The sequence below is a fragment of the Xenopus laevis genome, chromosome 2S, assembly GCF_017654675.1.
Source record: "Xenopus laevis strain J_2021 chromosome 2S, Xenopus_laevis_v10.1, whole genome shotgun sequence".
In the NCBI taxonomy this organism is placed as follows: domain Eukaryota; kingdom Metazoa; phylum Chordata; class Amphibia; order Anura; family Pipidae; genus Xenopus; species Xenopus laevis.
The window spans coordinates 103,084,163-103,110,786 of NC_054374.1; the positions used below are offsets into that span (position 1 = coordinate 103,084,163).

Below are 26,624 nucleotides of genomic sequence, written 5' to 3' on the forward strand. Positions count from 1 at the left end.
TTCATTCATAGAGGTTCCAAATAAAAACAAAGTATTGGCTTGATACATTAAACAGAAACACCAATATTGTTATGCATGAAAAGAGCCATAACCATGTAATGTGTTCAGTGTGTGCCTTCATAATTAGTTAGTTAACCTAGCCAATTAACTTAGATTAAAATAGACAAGGGCTTTATTTTATTTAATTCATTTTATTTCCAAGGTAGTGGTAATTACACACTCTTTTTCCTAGAGAGTTTGCAGTTGGTTTTACTCTGAAACAGTGCAGTTGTTCTTATATTTATAATCCCTGTAAATGCACGATATATATATATATATATATACATATATATATATATATATACATATATATATATATGTATATAGTAGCAATGTAGGTGATACCCGCACTCCATCACACAATCCACTTTCCAGGTGCTTGGTCAAAAAGATATATAAATGAGTTTGCAGAGGACCAGCGCACTGTTTTTCAAGTATCATAAATATTTTATTTCAACGTTTCGGCCCCCTTTGGGGCCTTTATCAAGAATAAAGTGCTCAGTGATACAACAATCATTTAAATACCCATAAACCCTCCAAAAAGAGGCGCCAATGATGACGTCATTACCACCAGAATTATTCAATTATTCAATTAGTGCAAGTGATTGGAACCATGTTAAAAATATGAAAGATAGTAATATAAAAGTTAATATACAATTCATAAAAATGTGTAATAAAAAAATATGTAATATAAAATCCACCACATGGTGTCACCTTAATCTTGTGAATAGAAGTCTGTATAAAAAGTCCATAAGAAATCACTTTTAAGAGTTCCAATATTGATCACTACATTTCCAGAATCAGCAAATACATTGTAACTTCACCTGTAGATTAAAAAGCTTTAATCACATATCTTGCAACTAATGTTTCAGATGTCTGGTTAAGGAAAAAATTCATCTTAGGTTAGGAACCAGCTAAGTACTTGTTGCCCATTTAATCCTTTAGGTGCTACACAGTCCAACTCATTAATTAAAAATGCTTCTCTTTTCAGCAATACATTGTCATAATCACCCCCTCTGTCTCTTTTAGGTATTTTTATTACACATTTTTATGAATTGCATATTAACTTTTATATTACTATCTTTCATATTTTTAACATGGTTCCAATCACTTGCACTAATTGAATAATTCTGGTGGTAATGACGTCATCATTGGCGCCTCTATTTGGAGGGTTTATGGGTATTTAAATGATTGTTGTATCACTGAGCACTTTATCCTTGATAAAGGCCCCAAACGGGGCCGAAACTTTGGAGGCACTGTGATGTGAAAATAAAATATTTATGATATTTGAAAAACAGTGTGTTTGTCCTCTGTGAACTCGCTTTTATATGTGTGTGTATATATATATATATATATATATATATATATATATATATATATATATATATATATATATATATATATATACCCTCAGCCACCCAAGGATACCAAGTGTTGTTTTTTATTTTATATTTCCACTGCATTACTAGATATGCATATGTGTAATGGAATTTGTTTATTACTAAATGTAAAAGTTATTTTAATCTTTTCAATGTACATTAGATATATTGGCTAAGGAGTGACATGTTAAAGTGATAATGTGACATCTTCAAGTATTAGTGCTTATTTGGCACTATTGTTGGGAATCAGCAATCAAATTAAATTATTTTATATTTTAGTGTATATAATACATACTCCCTTTTCTATGCCAGGGGTGAGAAACTTGTGGTCCTATTGTTTTTGAACTGCAGCTCCCGGCATTCCACCCTAAGAAGTTGTATTTTTAAGGAACAGTAACACCAAAAATGAAACTGTATAAAAAGGAATACAAATGTAATGTACTGTTGTGTTGCACTGGAAAAACGAGAATGTTTGCTTCAGAAATACAACTGTAGTTGATATATTCAAGCTGAAGTTTAGCCATGGGGGCAGCCATTTAAAGCTGAAAAAGGAGAAAAGGCACAGGATAAACGGCAGATAATCGATAAACTCTGTAATTTATAATTGAATTCTTCAGAACGTATCTGTTATCCATTGTGTATCCTGGCTACGCAGCAGCTTGTTTATATAAATTATAGTTGTGTTTCTGAAACACTTTCATTTTTGGGAGTTACCGTTCCTTTAAGAACACCTGGAGGGCCACAGGTAGTCCATTCTTATTCTAAATCTATTCTGTATCAGAGTTCTCCTCATCCCCAGAACCCTCTGTTTTTTCTTCGTCTTCTTTTTGCACTCTACTGTGTGCTGATTTGTTACTCTCTGATTTGGCATCACTGTCAGACTCATCAGCCCTCTCATCTGCTGCATGTTCCTGTTCTTCATCTGCTGAATCTTCATATCCTTCTCTATCACCACCAAGGTCATCTTCTTTGGTATAATTTTTAGGTTCTTGTTTATGTATTTCCTTGGCTTCCTTGGTAGCTTTTCCCTGGTTTACCTTGGTTTCCCTGGATTTTACACCAACCTCTTTTATTGAAACCATTTTTTTCTTTTTATCTTTGTCCACCACTGATGCCCTCTCCTCTTTCACGTTTTCTTTTTTCGTTTTTATCTCTCTAACTAAACTTTCACTTGAATCCGCTCGTTTGGTAGATTTCTTTTTCTCTCTAAATTCACTCTGCAACAATAAAATATTTTGAAATAGACATTTAGCTGAACTGTATGGAAAGTATTGTGCCCTGTGTTCTGCTGATTGACTCCCTAAACAATCAACTGCTTTTCTTTCAGAGACCCTCTGAAGCAAAAGTAATTCTGGTATAGAACCATGCTAGAATTAAGACCATATTGAAGAAAGGGAAAGTTCATTCATTCTCATTTTTTGCCTTAAATGCTTTATAAATATATCTTCATGTCCTACTCTTTATTAGTTGTCTTAAAGGGGTGTTTCATCTATATATTAACATAGTATTTTATGAAATGGCCTATTCTTAGCAACTTTACAACTGGTCTTTATTATTTACTTTACTTAGTTTATTTTGTATTTGTATGGGCTAAGAGTATCTGATTAATATCAGGGTTGGGTTTTTGGGATCTATTGGTTAGTTTAGAAAATCCTATTGGACAAGGACAATATTAGTCTATTGATGCAAACCTCTTGAGACAGGTTTGCATAAGCCCAGATCATATCAGCTGGGTTTAACTCATATTAAATGAGCAGATATTTTCATATGCCCACCTTTATGTGATACAGCCCTTAACTGGTACACAGGAGTTTACATTACCTTCTCTTGGTGTGTAAGGCACCACCACCCTCTAGGGTATCTTGCAATGCTGTCCATGTATTTTTCTGCTTTCACCCAATCTTCCTGCCACTTCTCCACCTGATACTGAGGTTCACACTTTGTAATCCTGTCCAGAATGGTCTGATTTTCTCTGGATACCCTTAATAATTCTCTGTCCCGTTTTTCTTTATTTAAACTGATAGGGAGGGAAGAGGAAATATAGATTTCATGAATAATTCATTCCACTGATGTAGAGCATGACATTTGTAGAATGCCACCACTAAAGAAGCCAAAATAGTGTACTTATTTGCAAACCTTAATTCAATTGTCTATTTTCACTATTCTACTCAATCTAAAGTGATCCTCTAGATATACGTTTTGGCTGAAATATTAGATAAATACAAAGGCAACATGAAAAATAAAGGTAGAATGTCAGCTGTACAAGAAGTAAAAAACATTTCTGAATTCTATTCTGTGATTTTTTTAAATGAGCAGGACATCTGAGAGGTTTGTGAACAATACTGTGTGAGTGCAAGTTGGTTATACCTTTTTGTTTCATACTCATTTTTATTGTCCACCCTCCCCTTGGTTTTCATGATGGTTGACATCTTCTGAAGTAGTAAATGGTTGTCTCTTTCAATCACTGCTAAACGTTCCTCCTCTAGCTGTTAATAAGAGCAAATATACAAAGGTATACCTTATTTCCAATGCAAAGAGCCATATCCTTACATCCCTATATCTCTGTACACAAAAAAAGGAGGAGTGACTTAGAGATCAACAGTGTCTGGAGATTTTGGCAAGATAATGAAATAACACATGCTCATATTTGTAGTGCAATATCTTGTCAGTCATAAGCAAGGTTATGTAAATGAACACTGACTGTTGTATTATAGCTTATGTGGCCTCTAGGGAAGGTATGATTGTATGTTCACCTTTTTCCATATTTCAATATTAATCAGCTAAAGGGCAGAAATGGGCCTCCATCAAAAATAATTATAGGATTCTTCTCTGCACTGTTCCTTTGGAAAAAAAATAAACAATGCAAGAAAAAGAAGCAAACTAATGTCTCCGCACACTTATTGCTATCTCATGTTGACAAGATACAGAGCAGAGTTGGATGGATTTGTAATGTAAGAAAACGCATTTCTTATCCATACTCCAATTACACTAGGGCACTGTCTGTTTTATCTGGTTTTCTATTGGATATGGGAAAAGTAATGTTGTCATTCAGTACTTAGTTGAAGGTTGATCACAATTTTACAATATAGAAAATAAATAAATAACCCCTTTTGTTACATTACCCCATATTTTGCAGCTATCTCACAGTTTGCAGCTATCTCACAGTTTGCAGCTACAAGAAGGTTGCAAATTACACCATATTTGGGTGAAATATTGCTCCATTGTAGAAAAAATAAAAATGCTTTGGTAATAAGAATGAATATTGTGCATTGTCTCCTAGAACTTGTTCAGGTTCTTTCAGCTGGAATTTTGCCAGGAGTGGTAAATAGGAGCACATGGTCATTTAATACCAACTTTTATTTTTAATTACACCTAAATAGTTCAGAGAGGGCAACAACATAAGCGAGTTAAACTTGGGTGATGGTGTCAGGACAGAATATCCCCTGCTGACCCATGCTTATTAGAAATCTCCGTCAAGCCCTAAAAGAATGGTTCATCAAGAAGTGAGAATGCTGTGTTTGAAGAATTACCTGCACATACAGAAATTTCAAGCAGTACAGTGTTGGGCCCAATGGCTTATATGATTTTTATGAAATTCCTTTTGCAAATCACTAATTTATTAAGGCCCAGTCCCTTAGTAATAATGCTAAAAACGCCATTAAATTTATACCTTTAACTTCTTCAGTTTCTGGTTAAGATGAACATACGTGTGCGGACTGTTTGTATCTACCATTGGCTTGGCAGATTGAACCTGAAACATAAAAATGGATGTTTTCTTTTTACAATGTTTATTTTAGATCTATTATTTGATGTTCATATGATAATATACACATTTAATATTGCAAGTTTACCATCAAGCAAAAACTTTGCGACATGTATAGAAATGATTCAGATTAATTTTGTAATTTAAGTTAAACTTCTATGAAAAATCAAGAAAATTAATGATGATTGAACAGTATCCTTCACCTGATTTAGTAACAAGTATAAAGCATGCCTGTAAATGTAATTAGTCCCAAACACTAATTACTGAGTAATGTATTGATTCTACAAGTTCTGTACACATTTCTTCATCAAACTTAGTTTAGTTTTATATTGTTTAGCAATTGCAGTCAAATGGTTAGCAGAGGTGCCTTGCCTGTAGCACTGGGGTCTGTAAGGGCTTTATATGTTCTCGCTGAGACTGTATGGGTTTCCATTTGGTACTCAAAACATGCAGATAGTTAGCAAATGTGTCTATTGATGACACTACTTTGTGTGTGGAATGTGATAATAAACTAGATTGTAAGCTTTAATGGAGAAGAAACTGATGAAACAGAGTTTGATAAAAACTATCTGTAAAATGCTGTGTAAATGTGTATGCACTATTTCAATTGAGAAAAGAGTACAATTTTGCTTGTGACCTATTTTTTAAGTGTTGTTTCACCAGCAAGCTTGGCTGTGAGAGCATGTCTCAGTTGAATATATTGAAATGGCATTTCATTAGGAAATTGAAAATGCACTTATCTGATTGGCTGCTATGGGTTACTCCCCAAGTGCAAATGTGCCTAGTGTTTATAAATGGGCCCTTTGCAGTTCAGTTGATCATGTGACATGAACTTTTTTTTTTCCAACACAACCACATTTCACTTATGGTAGTACAGTTATGGGTCACTGTGAGGATTCGGGTCCGCGTTCTATCCGGCGCAGGCGGGGGCGCGTTAATGCGCGCCGGCGCGTGACGCTGGCGACGGGCGCGAAGGCGCCGGCGGCGGTCGCTGGCGCAAGGACGCGGGCGAAAACGCCTAAGACGGACGTGACGTCAGTACGGCGACGCCGGCGAAAAAGACGCCAGTTGGCGCCAAACTAACACTATTTAAACCTGGTTCAGATGGAGATGCATTGTCTGGCTATTAGGTTGTTTAACTGAAACCCTAGCATCTCTATACTCTTGAATTCCTGTTGTTGACCTTTGCCTGTTCCCGGACTACGATTTCTGCTGCCTGTCTCGACTCTTCGGCCTGTCTCATCGTTTACGAATCTCGATGCCTGCCTTTTTGACCTCGGACCTCCTGACCACGACTTTGCCTAATCCTTTTATACTTCGCTGATCGTCTCATTGGCTACTCTCCACAACCCTGCTCCCTGTTCCACTCCAGGTGGGTAGCGGTTGTGTGAGGTGCTTGTGGGTTCACTATCTACGGCTCCAGCTCCTTCTACGACTGGATTATACTGGTAAACTTGACAGGTCACCAAGTATGTAAAGATGAATAACCATTCTAACAAGTACAAAGATGTTGTGTGTGCATTTTTCCAATATATATGGTATACAATCAAGCCTGACATGAACTTTTTTGTTGTTGAAATGTGATAGCTTAACCAGCCATTGCATTAAATTTGACACTTGAAACTTGGCGCCTATTTTCAAAGCAACACTGCAAAGGATACCCTCCTTTAGAAATAATCCGTTTCATTAGGTAAAAGGGACTTTTAAGAAAAGGTTGTTATTTCATATGAAAGGTTCGGATTTAACATACCTTGATACAGTATATACAAAAAGTTCCTTAACTTGTATGCCTGGGTACTAGTTTTAAGGATATTTAAACATTCTTTTAAGTATTGCAAAATGCTCTATGGAATAAAATTAAGCTATCTTTCCCTTGTTTTATTCCACACTAGTGTACTTACACACAAACAAATATACAGCATAACAAATAACCTGCTTGCCTTTATAGGTTTATAGCAGCAGTGCAGTAAGTTATTAAGCCCTACAACAAAACATTTTTCACTCCTACCTCTGAAGCTTAAGCACATCAGTCCCTTAATCATTCCCTTAGAAATTCTCTGCTTCAAACAGACAATATGCGAAAGTGTCTTGCTTAAATTAAATTTGCATCCTAATATTACTGCATTAATCCACAAATCATTAGAGCATTACCTACTTAGCATTATACAAATGCCCATTAGTAACTGGTTGTCCAAGCACAAATAAAATAAACTGACTGTGCGGAGAAGCAACTCCAACAGAATCTCGTGCCAGAATATTTACTATCTGTTGTCTGAGCTTTTTAGTTAGTGGTGTCCTTCATATATATCTCCATGGAGCAACAAAACACCAGTGATAATCAGACAGATATGCCTCATAGCATTTACAGTGACATTTCAATACCACTTAGTCATCCAAAAAAACCGATGTTGTTGTCAGACTTGTGCTCTACAATGCCTACGTAGTCATTGTTGGTAGCATTTCCCCCAGGCAGTCTGTCAATCATTGAACATTTCTAGTGCTACTTGCCACGCGAGTTCACAGGGATCAAGTTAGCCCAACACAGCCACATGGTTACTCAGAGGCATATTAGTGGGAATTACTTCCATTCACAACAAAAGGGTGCAGACAGGCTTTTTATGCAGGTTTTAGACAGGTAATATGACACTTAACAATTTTTTGTAATACAATTGCTGTAAACAAAACTAAAAGGAAAGTAGAAACTATGCTGATATTGTCAATTTTAGGGTCTCAGTTTTTGAATTATGTATCCAGGGTATAACATAAGGTACACTTTGTTGAATTAACTGTATGTAACTTACATCATTTGTGTAACTTTTGTGATGCAGCATAGCCCCCCTTTCAGATGAAGATTTTACATTTTAGGGCATTCGCAAGTTCAGTGAGCATTGTGCAACATTGAGCACAATATAGTGGAACTTACATGCATTTGTGTGAGTACAGCCCAGTTTAAAATAATTGACTGCGTTTTGTTTGTAAAAGTGAATGCAGTGGAGCACAGGCAAAACTGCTCATCTGTGCAAGCCCTTATTGGTGCCGAATGCAACTATATGGAAGTGCGAAAAGCACATGATTTTGACAAGTACCTTTAATGAAAATGGTTTTACGTGCAAATGAAATTCCAGGGACCACAACTGTTCCTGCAGCTGTACATGTGTCCTGTTGTTACCTTCACAATATGGTGTTTGCAAGTTCAGTACTGTGTTGTGTCAGCAGTTATTCAATATACTGTATGATTTTTGGTAAATACCCATTCCATGTGTAAAATGATACAGAGAAATTTCAGGGAATGAGGGAAACTTTTAATCCAAAATCTTAACTTTGCATGTTGCACCAACACGCGTAACTGATTCGTACATCATACATTTTATTGTCAGCATTTTTGGCATGGGGATAGAAATGACAAAACTTAAAGGGATACTGTCATGGGAAAAAAACATTTTTCAAAATGAATCCATTAATAGTGCTGCTCCAGCAAAATTCTGCACTGAAATCCATTTCTCAAAAGAGCAAACAGATTTTTTTATATTCAATTTTGAAATCTGACATGGGGCTAGACATTTTGTCAATTTCCCAGCTGCCCCTGGTCATGTGACTTGTGCCTGCACTTTAGGAGAGAAATGCTTTTTGGCAGGCTGCTGTTTTTCCTTTTCAATGTAACTGAATGTGTCTCAGTGGGACATGGGTTTTTACTATTGAGTGCTGTTCTTAGATCTACCAGGCAGCTGTTATCTTGTGTTAGGGAGCTGTTATCTGGTTACCTTCCCATTGTTCTTTTGTTTGGCTGCTGGGGGGGGGAAAGGGAGGGGGTGATATCACTCCAACTTGCAGTACAGCAGTAAAGAGTGATTGAAGTTTATCAGAGCACAAGTCACATGACTTGGGGCAGCTGGGAAATTGACAATATGTCTAGCCCCATGTCAGATTTCAAAATTGAATATAAAAAAATCTGTTTGCTCTTTTGAGAAATGGATTTCAGTGCAGAATTCTGCTGGAGCAGCACTATTAACTGATTCATTTTGAAAAAAATGTTTTTTTCCCATGACAGTATCCCTTTAAGTAAATTATGAACATAATTTGGGCAGGTTTTACCAAATCAGCAGAAAATTTGCTTCCACTAATTGTAAATTGCACACAAGACATGTGTCATTTAATTAGTGGCTACTTTTAGTTTTGGGATTTTGGGGAAAAATCTTGCATTACTAGTAAAAGCCTAGCAGTTAGCATAAATATGAGTACTGAAAGTATAATTTTCAGTCACAAAACAAAAACAGTTACCCATGCAGACTGGGATACCAGGAAAACTCCCCGTGGGCCCAGATGTAGGTGGGCCCTCATTAGGGATGTAGCGAACGTCGGAAAAAAAGTTCGCGAACATATTCGCGAACTTGCGCAAAAATGCGAGCGGTTCGCGAACCCCATAGACTTCAATGGGAAGGCGAACTTTAACATCTAGAAAAGACATTTCTGGCCAGAAAAATGATTTTAAAGTTGTTTAAAGGGTGCAACGACCTGGACAGTGGCATGCCAGAGGGGGATCAAGGGCAAAAATGTATCTGAAAAATCTGCCTGTGTGTGCTTGGAAGAGATAGTGTAGGGGGAGAGCTGTTAGTGATTTCAGGGACAGATGATAGTAAGCTTGCTGGCTAGTAATCTGCTTGATACTGCTCTGTATTGGAGGGACAGAAGTCTGCAGGGATTTGAGGGACATTTTAGCTTAGGTAGCTTTGCTGGCTAGTAATCTACTGTTCTCTTTAAACAACTGCCATACGTTGACCTTGTAGGCATTGTTTGCCCAGTTTTTTTGGACGCAGCCACTGAAGCACAGTTGCCAGAAAAAATATGCCATATAAATGCTGAAAATAGTAATTTTTCGCCATACGTTGACCTTGTAGACATTGTTTGCCCAGTTTTTTTGGACGCAGCCACTGAAGCACAGTTGCCAGAAAAATTATGCCATATAAATGCTGAAAATATAAATTTTTTTGGTTGCAGCCACTGAAGCACAGAGGCCAGAAAAATTATGCCATATAAATGCAGAAAATATGCATTTTTTTGGTCGCAGCCACTGAAGCACAGTTGCCAGAAAAATTATGCCATATAAATGCTGAAAATATAAATTTTTTTGGTTGCAGCCACTGAAGCACAGAGGCCAGAAAAATTATGCCATATAAATGCAGAAAATATGCATTTTTTGGTCGCAGCCACTGAAGCACAGTTGCCAGAAAAAATATGCCATATAAATGCTGAAAATAGTCATTTTTTGCCATATACGTTGAGTCAACGTATGGCAAAAAATTACTATTTTCAGCATTTATATGGCATATTTTTTCTGGCCTCTGTGCTTCAGTGGCTGCGGCCAAAAAAACTGGGCAAACAATGCCTACAAGGTCAACGTCGTTGACCTTGTAGGCATTGTTTGCCCAGTTTTTTTGGCCGCAGCCACTGAAGCACAGAGGCCAGAAAAAATATGCCATATAAATGCTGAAAATAGTAATTTTTTTGGTCGCAGCCACTGAAGCACAGTTGCCAGAAAAATTATGCCATATAAATGCTGAAAATATAAATTTTTTTGGTTGCAGCCACTGAAGCACAGAGGCCAGAAAAATTATGCCATATAAATGCTGAAAATATAAATTTTTTTGGTTGCAGCCACTGAAGCACAGAGGCCAGAAAAATTATGCCATATAAATGCAGAAAATATGCATTTTTTTGGTCGCAGCCACTGAAGCACAGTTGCCAGAAAAATTATGCCATATAAATGCAGAAAATATGCATTTTTTTGGACGCAGCCACTGAAGCACAGTTGCCAGAAAAAATATGCCATATAAATGCTGAAAATAGTCATTTTTTGCCATACGTTGACCTTGTAGACATTGTTTGCCCAGTTTTTTTGGTTGCAGCCACTGAAGCACAGAGGCCAGAAAAAATTAAACCAGTAGGGTTTGCACCCTAGTTTGTAACGGTGGCGGAGGGAGGAGGAGGACGCTAAAGGACAGCTGTGTGTGGAGTCATGAGGCTTGAAGAGAAGGACAGCTGCATAGAAGTCAGAACAAGTCTTCCGGCGTGCAGTAACCCTCCGAGATCCACCCCTCATTCATTTTAATAAAGGTCAGGTAATCGACACTTTTGTGACCTAGGCGAGTTCTCTTCTCAGTTACAATCCCTCCTGCTGCACTGAAGGTCCTTTCTGAGAGCACACTTGAGGCTGGGCAAGACAAGAGGTTCATGGCAAATTGTGACAGCTCTGGCCACAGATCAAGCCTGCGCACCCAGTAGTCCAGGGTTCATCGCTCCTCAGAGTGTCGATATCTGCAGTTAATGCCAGGTAGTCCGCTACCTGCCGGTCGAGGCGTTCTTTGAGGGTGGATCCAGAAGGGTTGTGGCGCTGCCTTGGACAGAAAAACATTTGCATGTCTGACGTTACAGACTGGCCAAAGGGCTTTGTCCTTGCAGGTGTGCTCGTGGCAGGATTACTGGCACCTCTGCCCCTGGAATGTTGATGAGTTCCTGAAGTGACATCACCCTTAAAAGCATTGTACAACATGTTTTGCAGGCTGGTTTGTAAATGCCGCATCTTTTCGGACTTGTGGTATGTTGGTAACATTTCTGACACTTTATGCTTGTACCGAGGGTCTAGTAGCGTTGCGACCCAGTACAGGTCCTTCTCCTTAAGCCTCTTGATACGGGGGTCCTTCAACAGGCATGACAGCATGAAAGACCCCATTCTCACAAGGTTGGATGCAGAGCTATCCATCTCCGCTTCCTCATTATCAAGGACTGCATCATCCACGGTCTCCTCCCCCCAGCCACGTACAAGACCAGGGGTCCCCAAAAGGTCACCACTAGCCCCTGGGAAGCCTGCTCCTGTTGGTCCTCCTCCTCCTCCTCCACAAAGCCACCTTCCTCCTCTGACTCCACTTCTGGCACCTCTCCCTGCGTTGCAGCAGGTGCCTGGGTTCGTTCTGGTGATTCGACCAGAAATCGTGCGCTTCCAGCTCCTCGTCACGCTGGTCTACAGCCTCATCTGTCACTCGTCGCACGGCACGCTCCAGGAAGAAAGCGAAGGGTATTAGGTCGCTGATGGTGCCTTCGGTGCGACTGACCATATTTGTCACCTCTTCAAAAGGTCGCATGAGCCTGCAGGCATCGCGCATAAGCACCCAGTAACGGGGAAAAAAATCCCCAGCTGTGCAGATCCAGTCCTACCACCCAGTTCAAAAAGGTACTCGTTGACGGCCCTTTGTTGTTGCAGCAGACGTTCCAACATAAGGAGCGTTGAATTCCAGCGAGTCTGGCTGTCAGAAATCAAACGCCTGACTGGCATGTTGTAGCGCTGCTGAATGTCAGCAAGGCGTGCCATGGCTGTGTAGGAACGTCTGAAATGGGCCGACACCTTTCTGGACTGGGTGAGAACGTCCTGGAATCCTGGGTACTTGGAGACAAAACGTTGGACTATTAAATTTAACACATGTGCCATGCAGGGCACATGTGTTAAATTGCCTAGTCTCAACGCTGCCAACAGATTGCTTCCATTGTCACACACCACTTTTCCGATCTGCAGTTGGTGTGGGGTCAGCCACCGATCGGCCTGTGACTGCAGAGATGACAGGAGTACAGATCCGGTATGGTTTTTGCTTTCCAGGCACGTCATCCCCAAGACAGCGTGACAACGGCGTACCTGGCACGTCGAATAGCCTAGGGGAGCTGGGGTGCACAGGTGTGGAGGAGGAGAAGGAGGACCCAGCAGCAGAGTAAGAAGAAGAAGAAGACGAGGTAGAGAGCGATGGAGGAGTAGAGGTGGTGGCAGAACCGCGTGCAATCCGTGGCGGTGACACCAACTCCACTGTTGTTGTTGAGCTACCCATTCCCTGCTTCCCAGCCATTACCAAGTTCACCCAGTGGGCAGTGTAGGTGACATACCTGCCCTGACCATGCTTGGAGGACCATGCGTCAGTAGTCATATGGACCTTTGGCCCAACACTAAGTGACAGAGATGCGGTAACTTGGCTCTGCACATGTTGGTACAGGTGTGGTATTCCCTTTTTAGAAAAAAAATTGCGGCTGGGTACCTTCCACTGCGGTGTCCCAATTGCTACAAATTTGCGGAAGGCCTCAGAGTCCACCAGCTGGTATGGTAAAAGCTGGCGGGCTAAGAGTGCAGACAAGCCAGCTGTCAGACGCCGGGCAAGGGGGTGACAGTCAGACATTGGCTTCTTACGCTCAAACATGGCCTTCACAGAAACTTGGCTGGTGGCAGATGACTGGGAATGGGAACAGGTGGTCAAGGTGGAAGGCGGAGTGGAGGGTGGTTCAGACGGGTCAAGGAGAGCAGAGGTAGAGCAGTAAGATGCTGGACCAGAAGGAGTGTGGCTTTTAGTTTGCCTGTTGCCTTTGAGGTGTTGCTCCCAAAGTGCTTTGTGCTTGCCGCTCATGTGCCTTCGCATAGAAGTTGTACCTATGTGGCTGTTGGGCTTACCAAGGCTCAGTTTCTGACTGCACTCATTGCAAATTACAATGCTTTTGTCAGAGGCACACACATTAAAAAAATCCCACACTGCTGACTTTTTGGAAGTGTGCGATCTGGCGGTAACAGTAGAAGTTGGCGGAGTTGGCGGTATTGGCGGCAATGGCGGGTGCGTTGGCCGGCTGAACACAGGTGCCGATACATGTTGTTGCCCTGCTGATCCCTGCGGGCTGTCCTCCCTGCTTCTTCTAAGTCTTATTCTCCTACTGCCTCTCTGACTCTCCGTCTCTCCATCTGAACTACCCTCCTCTTGCTCTCTTCTACTAGGCACCCACAAAACATCAATCTCCTCATCATCATTCTCCTCAGATGCATCAATTTCTTCTGACACATCACAGAAGGAAGCAGCAGCGGGGACCTCCTCCTCATCACTCATTATGTCCATCTCTATCGTGTTCTCTGCCAGAATTAAATCTGGTGTAAGGTCCTCATCTCCTTCATCTTCTTCTGGCAATAATGGTTGCGCATTACTCAGTTCAAGAAACTCATTGGAAAATAACTCCTCTGACCCCAGTGAAGAAGGGGCACCGGTGGTGGAGGAAGTGTTACGTGGGGTGGCCATAGCAGTGGAGGATGAGGAGGATGTTGTGGTAAAGTTAGAAACGGTAGAGGATGGGGTGTGCTGTGTAAGCCAGTCAACTACCTCTTCAGCATTTTGGGAGTTCAGGGTCATTGGCTTTTTAAAACTGGGAAATTTGCTAGGGCCACAGGATTGCATAGCAGCACGGCCCCTAGCACGGCCTCTGCGTGGCGGCCTGCCTTTGCCTGGCATTATTTTTAAAAAAACAACAACAACAACAAAAACTCAGTTGGTTTTTCTGGAAACGATAATACACACAGCTAGATGGCGGGTTGAAGAAAACACTGTGCAAATAATGCCTACAAAGTCAACGTATACACTACTACAGCGGTGGATACGGATTACGTAAAATATATGAATGCTGCTTGAAAAAAAGTAACTCAAGTGGTTTTTCTAGAGACGATAATATTATCAATATTTAGACAAAATGTGAACAAGCTCACACAGCTCGATGGCGGGTTGAAGAAAACAGTGTGTAAATAATGCCTACAAGGTCAACGTATACACTACTACAGCGGTGGATACGGATTACGTAAAATATATGAATGCTGCTTGAAAAAAAGTAACTCAAGTGGTTTTTCTAGAGACGATAATATTATCAATATTTAGACAAAATGTGAACAAGCTCACACAGCTCGATGGCGGGTTGAAGAAAACACTGTGCAAATAATGCCTACAAGGTCAACGTATACACTACTACAGCGGTGGATACGGATTACGTAAAATATATGAATGCTGCTTGAAAAAAAGTAACTCAAGTGGTTTTTCTAGAGACGATAATATTATCAATATTTAGACAAAATGTGAACAAGCTCACACAGCTCGATGGCGGGTTGAAGAAAACAGTGTGCAAATAATGCCTACAAGGTCAACGTATACACTACTACAGCGGTGGATACGGATTACGTAAAATATATGAATGCTGCTTGAAAAAAAGTAACTCAAGTGGTTTTTCTAGAGACGATAATATTATCAATATTTAGACAAAATGTGAACAAGCTCACACAGCTCGATGGCGGGTTGAAGAAAACAGTGTGCAAATAATGCCTACAAGGTCAACGTATACACTACTACAGCGGTGGATACGGATTACGTAAAATATATGAATGCTGCTTGAAAAAAAGTAACTCAAGTGGTTTTTCTAGAGACGATAATATTATCAATATTTAGACAAAATGTGAACAAGCTCACACAGCTCGATGGCGGGTTGAAGAAAACACTGTGCAAATAATGCCTACAAGGTCAACGTATACACTACTACAGCGGTGGATACGGATTACGTAAAATATATGAATGCTGCTTGAAAAAAAGTAACTCAAGTGGTTTTTCTAGAGACGATAATATTATCAATATTTAGACAAAATGTGAACAAGCTCACACAGCTCGATGGCGGGTTGAAGAAAACACTGTGCAAATAATGCCTACAAGGCCAACGTATACACTACTACAGCGGTGGATACGGATTACGTAAAATATATGAATGCTGCTTGAAAAAAGTGACTCCGGTGTTTTTTCTGGAGACGGTAATATTATGGATATTTAGACAGAATGGGAACAAGGTCACACAGCTCGATGGCGGGTTGAAGAAAACAGTGTGCAAATAATGCCTACAAGGCCAACGTATACACTACTACAGCGGTGGATACGGATTACGTAAAATATATGAATGCTGCTTGAAAAAAGTGACTCCGGTGTTTTTTCTGGAGACGGTAATATTATGGATATTTAGACAGAATGGGAACAAGGTCACACAGCTCGATGGCGGGTTGAAGAAAACAGTGTGCAAATAATGCCTACAAGGCCAACGTATACACTACTACAGCGGTGGATACGGATTACGTAAAATATATGAATGCTGCTTGAAAAAAGTGACTCCGGTGTTTTTTCTGGAGACGGTAATATTATGGATATTTAGACAGAATGGGAACAAGGTCACACAGCTCGATGGCGGGTTGAAGAAAACAGTGTGCAAATAATGCCTACAAGGCCAACGTATACACTACTACAGCGGTGGATACGGATTACGTAAAATATATTATGGCTGCTTGAAAAAAGTGACTCCGGTGTTTTTTCTGGAGACGGTAATATTATGGATATTTAGACAGAATGTGAACAAGGTCACACAGCTCGATGGCGGGTTGAAGAAAACAGTGTGCAAATAATGCCTACAGGGCAAATAATGCCTAAAAGGTCAACTTATACACTACTACAGCGGTAGTAAAATAAAAAAAAGTAAAATAAAAAAAAAATGAATATTAAAAAAAAAAATTAAAGTTGGTGCTGCTGAACTACTAGGAGCAGCAGATTAGCACACCAGTCCCACTCCCCAACACTGCTAGACTAATAGCACTGGGCTCTTATAGTAGTAGTAGTAGTAGTAGTAGTAAAACAACAAAAAAATAAATAAAAGCAGTCCTTACAAGGACTACTGTTATTGCAGCAGTCAGCAGATGAGATCAGAAGCAGGACAGCTGCCCACTGCAGCTACATACAGAGCACTGCAGTAGAAGGTAGATTACTAGCCAGCAAAGCTACCTAAGCTTAAATGTCCCTCAAACCCCTGCAGACTTCTGTCCCTCCAATAACAGAGCAGTATCAAAACGATTACTAGCCAGCAAACTTTCAACTGTCCCTGAAATCACTAACAGGCAGCAGCTCTCTCCCTACACTATCTCTTCAGCACACACAGGCAGAGTGAAAAAACGCTGCAGGGCTTCGGTTTTTATAGGGAAGGGGAGTGGTCCAGGGGAGAGCTTCCTGATTGGCTGCCATGTACCTGCTGGTCTGGGGTGAGAGGGCAAAAAAAAGCGCCAACAATGGCGAACCCAAAATGGCGAACGTCGCGCGACGTTCGCGAACTTCCGGCGAGCGCGAACACCCGATGTTCGCGCGAACAAGTTCGCCGGCGAACAGTTCGCGACATCTCTAGCCCTCATGCTGCAAAACATTTGCCCTATTTCATTGCCATTCCCTATTTCTATGAGAACAAAGAGGCTAAATATATGGAATAATACATTAAAGTATGTAAAGAAAAGAGACTAGGAGCACAGAGTTTAAAAGAGACTAGGAGCACAGAGGTTGAGTGAGTTGATGAAGAATAATAGTTCTGAGAGTGGGCCCATGATCTAAGGTTTTTGGGTGGGCCCCTGATATCCCAGTCCAGCACTATACTTATGCTATGATACTTTTCAAATTTTTAGTACATATACACACATAGTTATATCAGTTAATGAATAATGTCCCCAAATCGTTTTGGCAGATCTGTTTTAAATTTGCATCGTTCTCTTTGATACAACTAGTAAAATATACACTTGTGAGTTTTTTATGCATTATAGTTTCAAGAGATGTAAGATAAATCATATCATTTGCATTATTTCTTTCCATAGTATCTGAATAAATAAACAAATGTTCTTTTCAGAAAAATGTATGTATTCCATTGTCTTTGAAGTGGCAGAACTGTTTTCATCAATGTGTTTAGAGTTATGCATATAAATGTGTTTATCTTTTCATGGTTCATTAATTTGATGCACAGACAATATAAGATTGGTTATTTTTGTAAGGGTAAGGACACACTGGACGATTTGGACGTTTTTAAAAAGCAAATCGCGGCGACATATCGCTCGTTTTGTCTCTGAACAAAACCAAATGAAAGATGCCAGCTACTCTGCCCACAGCGCGTTTGTGAATCGCCTGTAGCTCCAAAACGCACTGAAACCCTTTTCCGAGCGATTTATCAGAAATAGCATGTACTTAGAAAAGCACTGAAATCTCCTAGACACGCACACACATACAGATAAGAAGCAGCAATTGTATTCAAATTACAATGCAAACGCAATGACGCAAGAACATAAAGACGCCAGGTTACAGCCGGAAGCACAAACCGTTTCCGGCTTGGGTGGAGCACGTACCGCACAGATTAATGGGATACAAATCGCTCTGTGCCAATAGTCGCTGTGAATTGTCTGTTCAAAAAAGACGATCGTCTTGTCGCCGCGATTTACTTTTTTAAAACGTTGGCGACAAATCACCCAGTGTGTCCTTACCCTAACAGTCTAGAGAAATAATGTGTTTCTTTGAATCATGAAACAGAAAGAAAGTGAGATAAGCAAAGACTGTAAGTAAGCAGCATTGACATTGTACTGGTGATGATTGAATATTCCTGGTCAGAAATAATGAAGCACTGCCTGGTGCCGAGGGGGCATAGTTATTTTGACTGAAGCCCATGGGTACAAGGATAAACTAAAGAAGAAATTTGTCAGAGATATGTAATTGCCCTAAATACAAGAGCCTGAGCACCAAGAGCAGTAAAACTGACCCCTTAAGGCCCAACAACTTGATCCTGGGCCTCTGCAGGCTGCTCTTTGCACCTTGTTGAGATCAAAACTTCAGTGCAGCACTGTTGGGTATTAGGCTGCACAGTACATAACACTTTGCATTCTTTATTGCACTTTGCATTCTGCCCCTGGCTCCTTTAATTGACGTGTGTGTGTGTGTGTCATGGTGTAGGTAGACAATTATCACTATTAAGACACAAAACAAACACAGACTGATATCAGGCTAAGTGGCAGAATGCAGGCCTTTCTGTGAGATGATGGAAAATTGAACTAAAGGGAGACTGTGGAGTTTGTTTACATTTGATATGAAAGATGAGATCCAACCAAAAACTTGTTACATAGTTACATAGTTAAATTGGGTTGAAAAAAAGACAAAGTCCATCAAGTTCAACCCCTCCAAATGAAAACCCAGCATCCATACACACACCCTCTCTACTTTTAATTAAATTCTATATACCCATACCTACACTTGTGCTTGAATAATGAAAGGAACTTAACATTATTTATAAATGTATTTGCAACTGAAAACGGCATTTATCCTTTTATTCCTCAACACTGCTGGTTGTGAATCTTAAAACAATGTAGCAGCAGCCATCTGAATAACCAACATGGGAGGGGGGGAGAACTGAATTTTGCTACATTGTTTCATGAGTCACAACCAGAAAAAAGAAAAGGATAAAAAAATCCATCTCATCAAATGCAATCACTGTTACAAATATCTGTACCTGTAGCAATATAGCTGGTTGAATATGACAAAATTATTACAATTCTCCTCTAGAAGTTTATTGTGTACTTGGTGGATTATTTACTAAACTCCGAATGCAAAAATCACAAAAAAATTGTGTTTTTTTTTTATTTTTTTATATAAAACCTGACTTTTAAAAATCACTACCCTGAGGATGGAAAAGTCTGAATCTGAAAATCCGGCATCTCAGACCTGTCGAGGTTGCATATGTCAATGGGAGAAGTGCCAATGATTTTTTGATGTGCGCTGGGTTTCGTGAGATACCCCAAAGTTTTTGGGTGAAAATTCCGAAAAAAAACAGCACATTAAACATTTAGGGGCAGATTTATCAAGGGTCGAATTTCGAGGTAGAAAAAGCTTCGAAATTCGACCATCGAATTGGAATACTTTTTTTACATCGAATTTGGCCATTTGCAGTTGAAGTAATCCTTCAGATCGAACAATTTAGAGTATTTCATTCATCGATCGAACGATTTTTCTTCGACTTCAAAAAACTTCCAAAATGCTCTAGAAGGTCCCCATAGGCTAACATAGCATAGCATAGCAATTCGGCAGGTTTAATTTGGCGAAGTATTGAAGTTGAAGTTTTTTTAAAGAGACAGTACTTTGATTATCGAATGGTCGAATATTCAAACGATTTTATTTCAAATCAAAGTCATAGTATCCTATTCGATGGTCGAAGTATCCAAAAAAAATTCTTCAAATTTCAAATTTTTTTACTTCGAAAATTCCCTTGAATTCACTTCGACCCTTGATAAATCTGCCCCTTAATGCTGGGAGTCAACAAGCCATTTAAATTTGGGATCCTCTCTACAACATAATGCTTGGAGTCACTTTACCACTTAAACTGATAATCACATCCCAATAATCCAAATTTCATAATTTCATTAAAATGATTCAATCTGCATACTGTATATATTTTTAATATTTATCAGATGGTTTTATTAAAGCCATGCGATCTCTCTCTCTCAAAGTCTAAATAACACATAAGCACAAATAATATACAAACCAAACCAGCATGGTTTAAAAAATAGAAAAAACAAATATTTAGCAACCGCATCAAGCTTGTTGCTTTAAAAGAGATCATTGTGTCTGATAAATCTGACGTCAGCCATTCCATCTGCTTTGCATGTAATAATCTTCTGGCAAATGATCAATGAGATCTATTAATTGAATGAAAAATAGCAGTCCATTTTAGAAAGCTAAGGAACATTAGAAACAAATTCTAGCTCTTTAGAAATACTGTATGCTGCTCTATGAATCATCACAATTGTAGAAATATAGTAGCGTGACATTTTCTTTGGAAAACATGAGGTTTTCATACAATTTTAGGTTGCAAAATATTACCGTTACCTGCACAACGTTATTATACTCCACAGGTCTCCTGGCACTAAACTATCTGAACTGTGTTCAGTTGCTCGTGCTCCAGTGCGTAAGCTTTATACCACTGATGCAACGTCTGACGTTAAATGTTAATCAAATCCTTGCCGACGTTGCTTGAACATTAATATAGTACATAAAAGTATAGCCTAACACCCTGTAATTCATTTCATTATTTCTGAGTCATTTGCACAGTGATGTCACACTGCAACTGTAATGTAGGAAGAAACCTTTGCTTGGACAAAACATAAACCCTGCAAGATATTCTCATGCAGTTTGGGGGGGGGGGGTCAAGAAAGTTCTGAAAGTTTTTGCAGTTCCAGTATTAAAGGGACAGGTCACCTTTATGTCTTTTAGGATGTTATTGAATGACCAACTCTTAGAAACTTTTCCATCTTCATAATTTATTATTTTTTATAGTTTTTAATTATTTGCCATTTTCTTTCCAGCTTTCAAAGAGGGATTACTGACCCCATCTAAACACAAATGCTCTGTAAAACTACAGATTTTTTGTTATTGCTACTTTTTATTACTCATCTTTCTATTTAGCTCATCTCCTATTCCATTTTCTTATTCAAATTTGGAACATAGTAACTAGAAAGCTGAAATTGCAAACTAGAGAGAGAGAGAGAGAGAGAGAGAGAGAGAGAGAGAGAGAGAGAGAGAGAGAGGCTGAATAAACTCAAAAACCACAAATAATAAAAATGAAAAACAATTGCAAATTGTCTGAGAATATCACTTTCTACATCATACTGAAAGTTAACTCAAAGGTGAACAACCCCTTTTAGATAACTGATTCTGGTCAAAACCTAATTACACATTGGCTTGGTTACACAACCCAGCCCATGACTGACAAGGGCTTCTGAGAGTTGTAGTCCGATACCATAGGTAATAGAATAAAAGGTCCCAGGTTTATCCAGGTGTAGCACCCCTTAACAACCAATTAGTTATTTACTTTAGTTTCAAACACTTAACCAGCCAATTTAGCCTAATTACTGTAGGTTTATAGACCTTTAGCAAACCTGGCACCTTTTACTGCATTACCCCTGACTAGAATCTCTGTATTGGAAAGCAATGCTAGCAATTACTTTTAGCCTCTTCAGGAGCTTGTTCTGCAAAGTATAAAATCAAGTGACAGCTCTGCTTCCCAGGGGCATCTGCATAAATTGGAAGCAATTGTATTTCTGCCACCTTTGGAAGCTGACACAAGCATGCCTCATATGCATTCAGGCTGATGGCAATGCCACATTTCCTATGGCTTTCACTTGTGGGATATCAGAGGCAGAGGCATCCCTAGGCTGGTCAGTTTTGGGGAGATTTGGTCGCCTGGCGAATAATCATTTTCTCGTGAGGCAACTTTGGGCAACTTCGGAAAACTAATCGCCGCGTATGATTAGCGCCGGCGTTTTTTAATTTCAGCCGGCACAGAGTGAGGGAAGGTGTTTGGGGAGATTGGTCGCCCCAAAGATGAGGTTGATTAGTTGCCAGGTGACCAAATCTCCCCAAAACGCTCAGTGTGGACTTACCCTAAAGGGGTGGTTCACCTTTGAGATAACTGAACTATAGAGTGATATTCTAAGACAATTTGCAATTTGTTTTCATTTTTTTATTATTGAAGGTCTTTGAGTTATTTAGCTTTTCATTCAGCAGCTCTTTCATTTGCATCTTAACCGATCTGGTAACTAGGGTCCAAATTAACCTAGCAACCATGCATTGATTTGAATAAGAGACTGGAATAGGAGAGACCTGAATAGAATAGCAATAACAATACATTTGTAGCCTTACAGAGCATTTGTTTTTTAGAAGGGAGTCCGCGATGCCCATTTGAAAGCTGCAAAGAGTCAGAAGTAAAAAGCAAATGAATAAAAAAACTATAAAAAATAAATAATTAAAACCAATTGAAAAGTTGCTTAGAAGTGGCTGTTCTATGACATAATAAAAGTTACCTTAAAGGTGAACCACCCTTTTAATGCAATCAAATTTCTCATTCTGGTTAACTGAGACAGGTATCGGATTTATCCGATTTTGATAAATGTTTCGTCTCATTACCATTTTTCAAATTGTCAAGGTAAAGAAAGGTATAGGAACTATTAACCTGAGGTTTTCCAGATAATGGATCTCACTGTAATTTGGATCATGATACCTTCAAAAATAATTTAAACATAAAATAAACCCTATAGGGTTTTATCCATATAGCTTACCATCAAGTTCAAGGCACTGCTTTATTATTACAGAGAAAAAAAAATTTTTTTTTTGAAAAATTCTAATTATTTGCTTAAAATAGACTTTATGGGAAATGGCCTTCCTTTAATTCGAAGCTTCCTGGATAACAGCTTTCCAGTCCAGATAAAGTATCCCATATTTTTTATATCAAACTGCTCCTTTTTTAATGAAAAGGTAGCTAGTGAAGTTATTCTTTCCTAGTTAGCTAGTGGCAAAACAGTTATTAAATGGTTTTAGTGTATAATTTTTGAAGTCCCTAATTAAAAAAAAACTTGTATAAAAAATGATTACATAATATACCTACATTTCAAACTAAATGAACCCCATAAAAATTGCCTGACTGCAATGCAACTATTTGTGTGGCACTAGTGGAATTTTTGCACCTGTTTATGGGACTGCACCTACAGCTCCACTGTAGGATTTAACAAGGTTCTATAGGATACGTGTTCAACAAACTTTAATACTATTTTAAATGTTATTACTGGTATCATTATACTAGACCTACCTTTATTTTATGCTCATCGTAGTAGGTTTTATCCCATTTTTGCTGTAAGTATTTATTGCCACATGGTAAGATTGGCTGGTAGGATCGATGCATTCTGTCAAAGTGAAGCACTTCCCAGCGACTGAGCAACCTCTGAGTGTGTGGAGAAGGGAAGCCTTGGAGACGGTGGTGTGTTTAAAGCCAGTCATGTGGTGGTTGTCATGGCATTTGTATTGGAGAAAAATGAATAGCTAGTGGTAGCTATTCAAACACTGTGTTCACAGAATAGCAAACAATAACTGTAATTGGAACTGTGGTGTATCCTTATCACTGATAAGGAATTTATACACAGACTATTTAACAAATAAGATGTTCTTATGTGAAGTATACAGAATTCATACTCATTGATATTATTAACAAAAAGGAGTGAATATCAAATCTTTCAGGATGGTGGCTCACTGTCATCCAGCAGTCATTTCCCATTCACTTAAATTAGAAATGGGCTGTCTAAAATGCTGGGATTTAAGGGAAGCTTGAGGGACTCTTAGCTTAGTTGTCAAAATTTCAAATTCAGACAGAGCATTTTCTCGATTTTCTGAGTTTTTTATGTTCTCCCCAAGCTTGCATGGGTTGTACCCAAACTCCAGAAACATACAAGCAGATTAATGGGGTCCTGACCATAGTGTGTGTGAATGCAATAGAAGGTGCTCTTGACACTGCAGTAATCACTGAGGAAGGGCCTATTTTGTACCAAAACATTTAATCGTTGGTGTAATAAATCTGGGATCACCTTGTATCTGACATATCACTCTGTTTCTCTTTTTTTTGGCTGGATGTTCTCACTGGTGTTTGGTCAGGCCAGCACCAATACTTAGACCTCCTGTTATTCATTTTGTATCTGTATGCAGTAGGGTAGTTTCACTGGGGTATGGACTGATGTGTGTGGGGTATAATCTCTGTAAATTGCGTAATATGTCTTTGCTGTATGAATGTATAAAAAAAATAATAAAATTAACCCTGCGGTTTATATTATGTTTCATGAAAAATGTATTTACCTGCAAAATCTACACAACTGAAAAACATATTCAAGAGCACCTAATAAGTGCAATCAAAGGAGCCTTATAAAGACATTGTAATGCCTCCTTCAGGCTTTATGAGATCCTTCTTGATAGTGAATAAACTTCATTGGAGGTAAGCAGACACAATAGATCAGAAAGGGATAAACCAGAAATACAAATAACTTTAGAACAATTACACATTTGCAATGAATGTGTATTGGAAAATTGCCTATTATATTTTTAATTTATGCAAAAATCAGATTTTAGGCGGAGGACCTCTTTAAAGATACAACATATATATTTGGCAGTAGTATTTGTTAAAGGGGCAGATCTCCTTCACAAATTGTTGTTACATGTTGTTTTTAAATAGTTCAAGTATTTTTTTTACATTTCAGTGGTCTTAAGGCTATTTGTAAATTGCTGTAGAAAGCAATATCTAACTTTCAATTTATAGTCTGTGTATTATTGGATTTGTCCTCTGAAACAATGTAGATGGAGGAGAAATAACTGTTGCTTCATTGTTTAAAAGCCAGGACCATGAATGAGAGCAGAGAACAAAAGGGGTAACCAACTACTGCTTTCACTGGCAATTACATTCGCATTTTGCATAAAATTACATTTGCATTATGAAAATATAGTTTTTGGGTGGAATGCCCTTTTAATTAGGAATTACTTTTATTTCCTACTCTCTCCAATTTCCCAGTAGCAGCTCACTTATCATGTTCATCAACTCTCTAAGATACTACACTTTAATTCAGTTATTGCTGTACCTTCTGAGGAGCAGCTTTGTTCATCTGATACACCAGACTGTGAAAGATTCTGAAGCTGGCACTGGGAAATGACAGCAAATAATACATTATATATGTGTGTGTGTGTGTTTGTGTATGTGTGTGTATATATATATATATATATATATATATATATATATATATATATATATATATATATATATATATATATATATATATATATATATATATATATATATATACTGTATACTTTATTATTTGCTGCCATTTTTCAGCAGCAGCTTCAGCTATATGGGACCTGTTATCCAGAATGTTGGGACATTAATAAACCCAATAAGCTGGTTTTACTTCAAATAAGGATTAATTATATTTTAGTTTGGATCAAGTAACATAGTAACATAGTATGTTACTTGATCCAAACTAAAATATATTGGGTACAAGGAACTGTTTTATTATTACAGAGATCATTTATAAAATATTTGATTGCTTTCTACAGATCCCGTGTGTGTGTGTGTGTGTGTGTGTGTGTGTGTGTGTGTACATGTATAGTGAAGGTGAATTACCCACTATAATGCCTTTCAAACAGCCATTGAATAACTGACCATCAGGTGGCAATGATGAGCTACTTTAAAATCTTTGACGAAATTTCTGATGGTTTGTAAGACTGAGAGTAGGACGACAGGGACATTTTTTGCACAATCCAATGTGCTGCAACAAATTGTTGGTGTCAAATCGCATGCGACAGAAATAAGGTAAGTAATGGAAATGTCGCATGAAGTTGCAGCGTTGATCCGAAGTGTCATGACTCTCGTCTGCATCTGACAGTCGTGTTGCATCGGATCAACGCTGCGACGGCATCCGACAATGCATTCACTTAACTTATTTCCGTCGCATGTGGTTTGCCGCCGGCGTTTTGTTGCAGCGTGTCGGATCTCGCCCAAAACGTCCATGTAGTCCTACCCTAGGGGATCCGTCACCCAAAAACATTATTCAAAATCGTATTTTATCACATTAGTCAAGCAAAATTAGCTTTAATTACACAATATAAATTATTTGAATATTGTTTCCTTCAGTCTGGGAATTCATAATTATAGCAAGCAGGCAGGAGCCATTTTGTGGACATTGTTATTAAGGCAAGCCTTGCATCAGCTCAGAATCTTGTTTGTGCACCAGAATGAGGGACCTGATGCCCATCCTCATGCTCTGGCTACACGATTAAACAGTGAAGAGAATGGGGGATTGTGTGGAGAGCAGTGGCATCTAGGAAGTGTTAATTGGAAAATGATTTGACATAGAGGAGGGGCAGACAGAATTTGATTGACAGCAGAGATTTTTAAATGAGCTTACAACAGCTACATTATGA

At 38.9% G+C, this 26,624-nt stretch overlaps 1 protein-coding gene across 1 annotated transcript; it reads right to left on the reverse strand.

Moving 5' to 3' along the window:
- Window positions 1-1,431: 1,431 nt before the first annotated feature.
- cfap97d1.S (CFAP97 domain containing 1 S homeolog) lies at window positions 1,432-23,632 on the reverse strand. Its single transcript, XM_018249794.2, has 5 exons — window positions 23,476-23,632; window positions 5,089-5,169; window positions 3,786-3,904; window positions 3,240-3,435; window positions 1,432-2,635 (listed from the first exon to the last, which is right to left on the reverse strand). The coding sequence occupies exons 1-5, from the start codon at window positions 23,566-23,568 to the stop codon at window positions 2,186-2,188; spliced, it is 939 nt and encodes a 312-aa protein (XP_018105283.1). The 5' UTR covers window positions 23,569-23,632; the 3' UTR covers window positions 1,432-2,185.
- Between the last annotated feature and the right edge of the window lie 2,992 nt (window positions 23,633-26,624).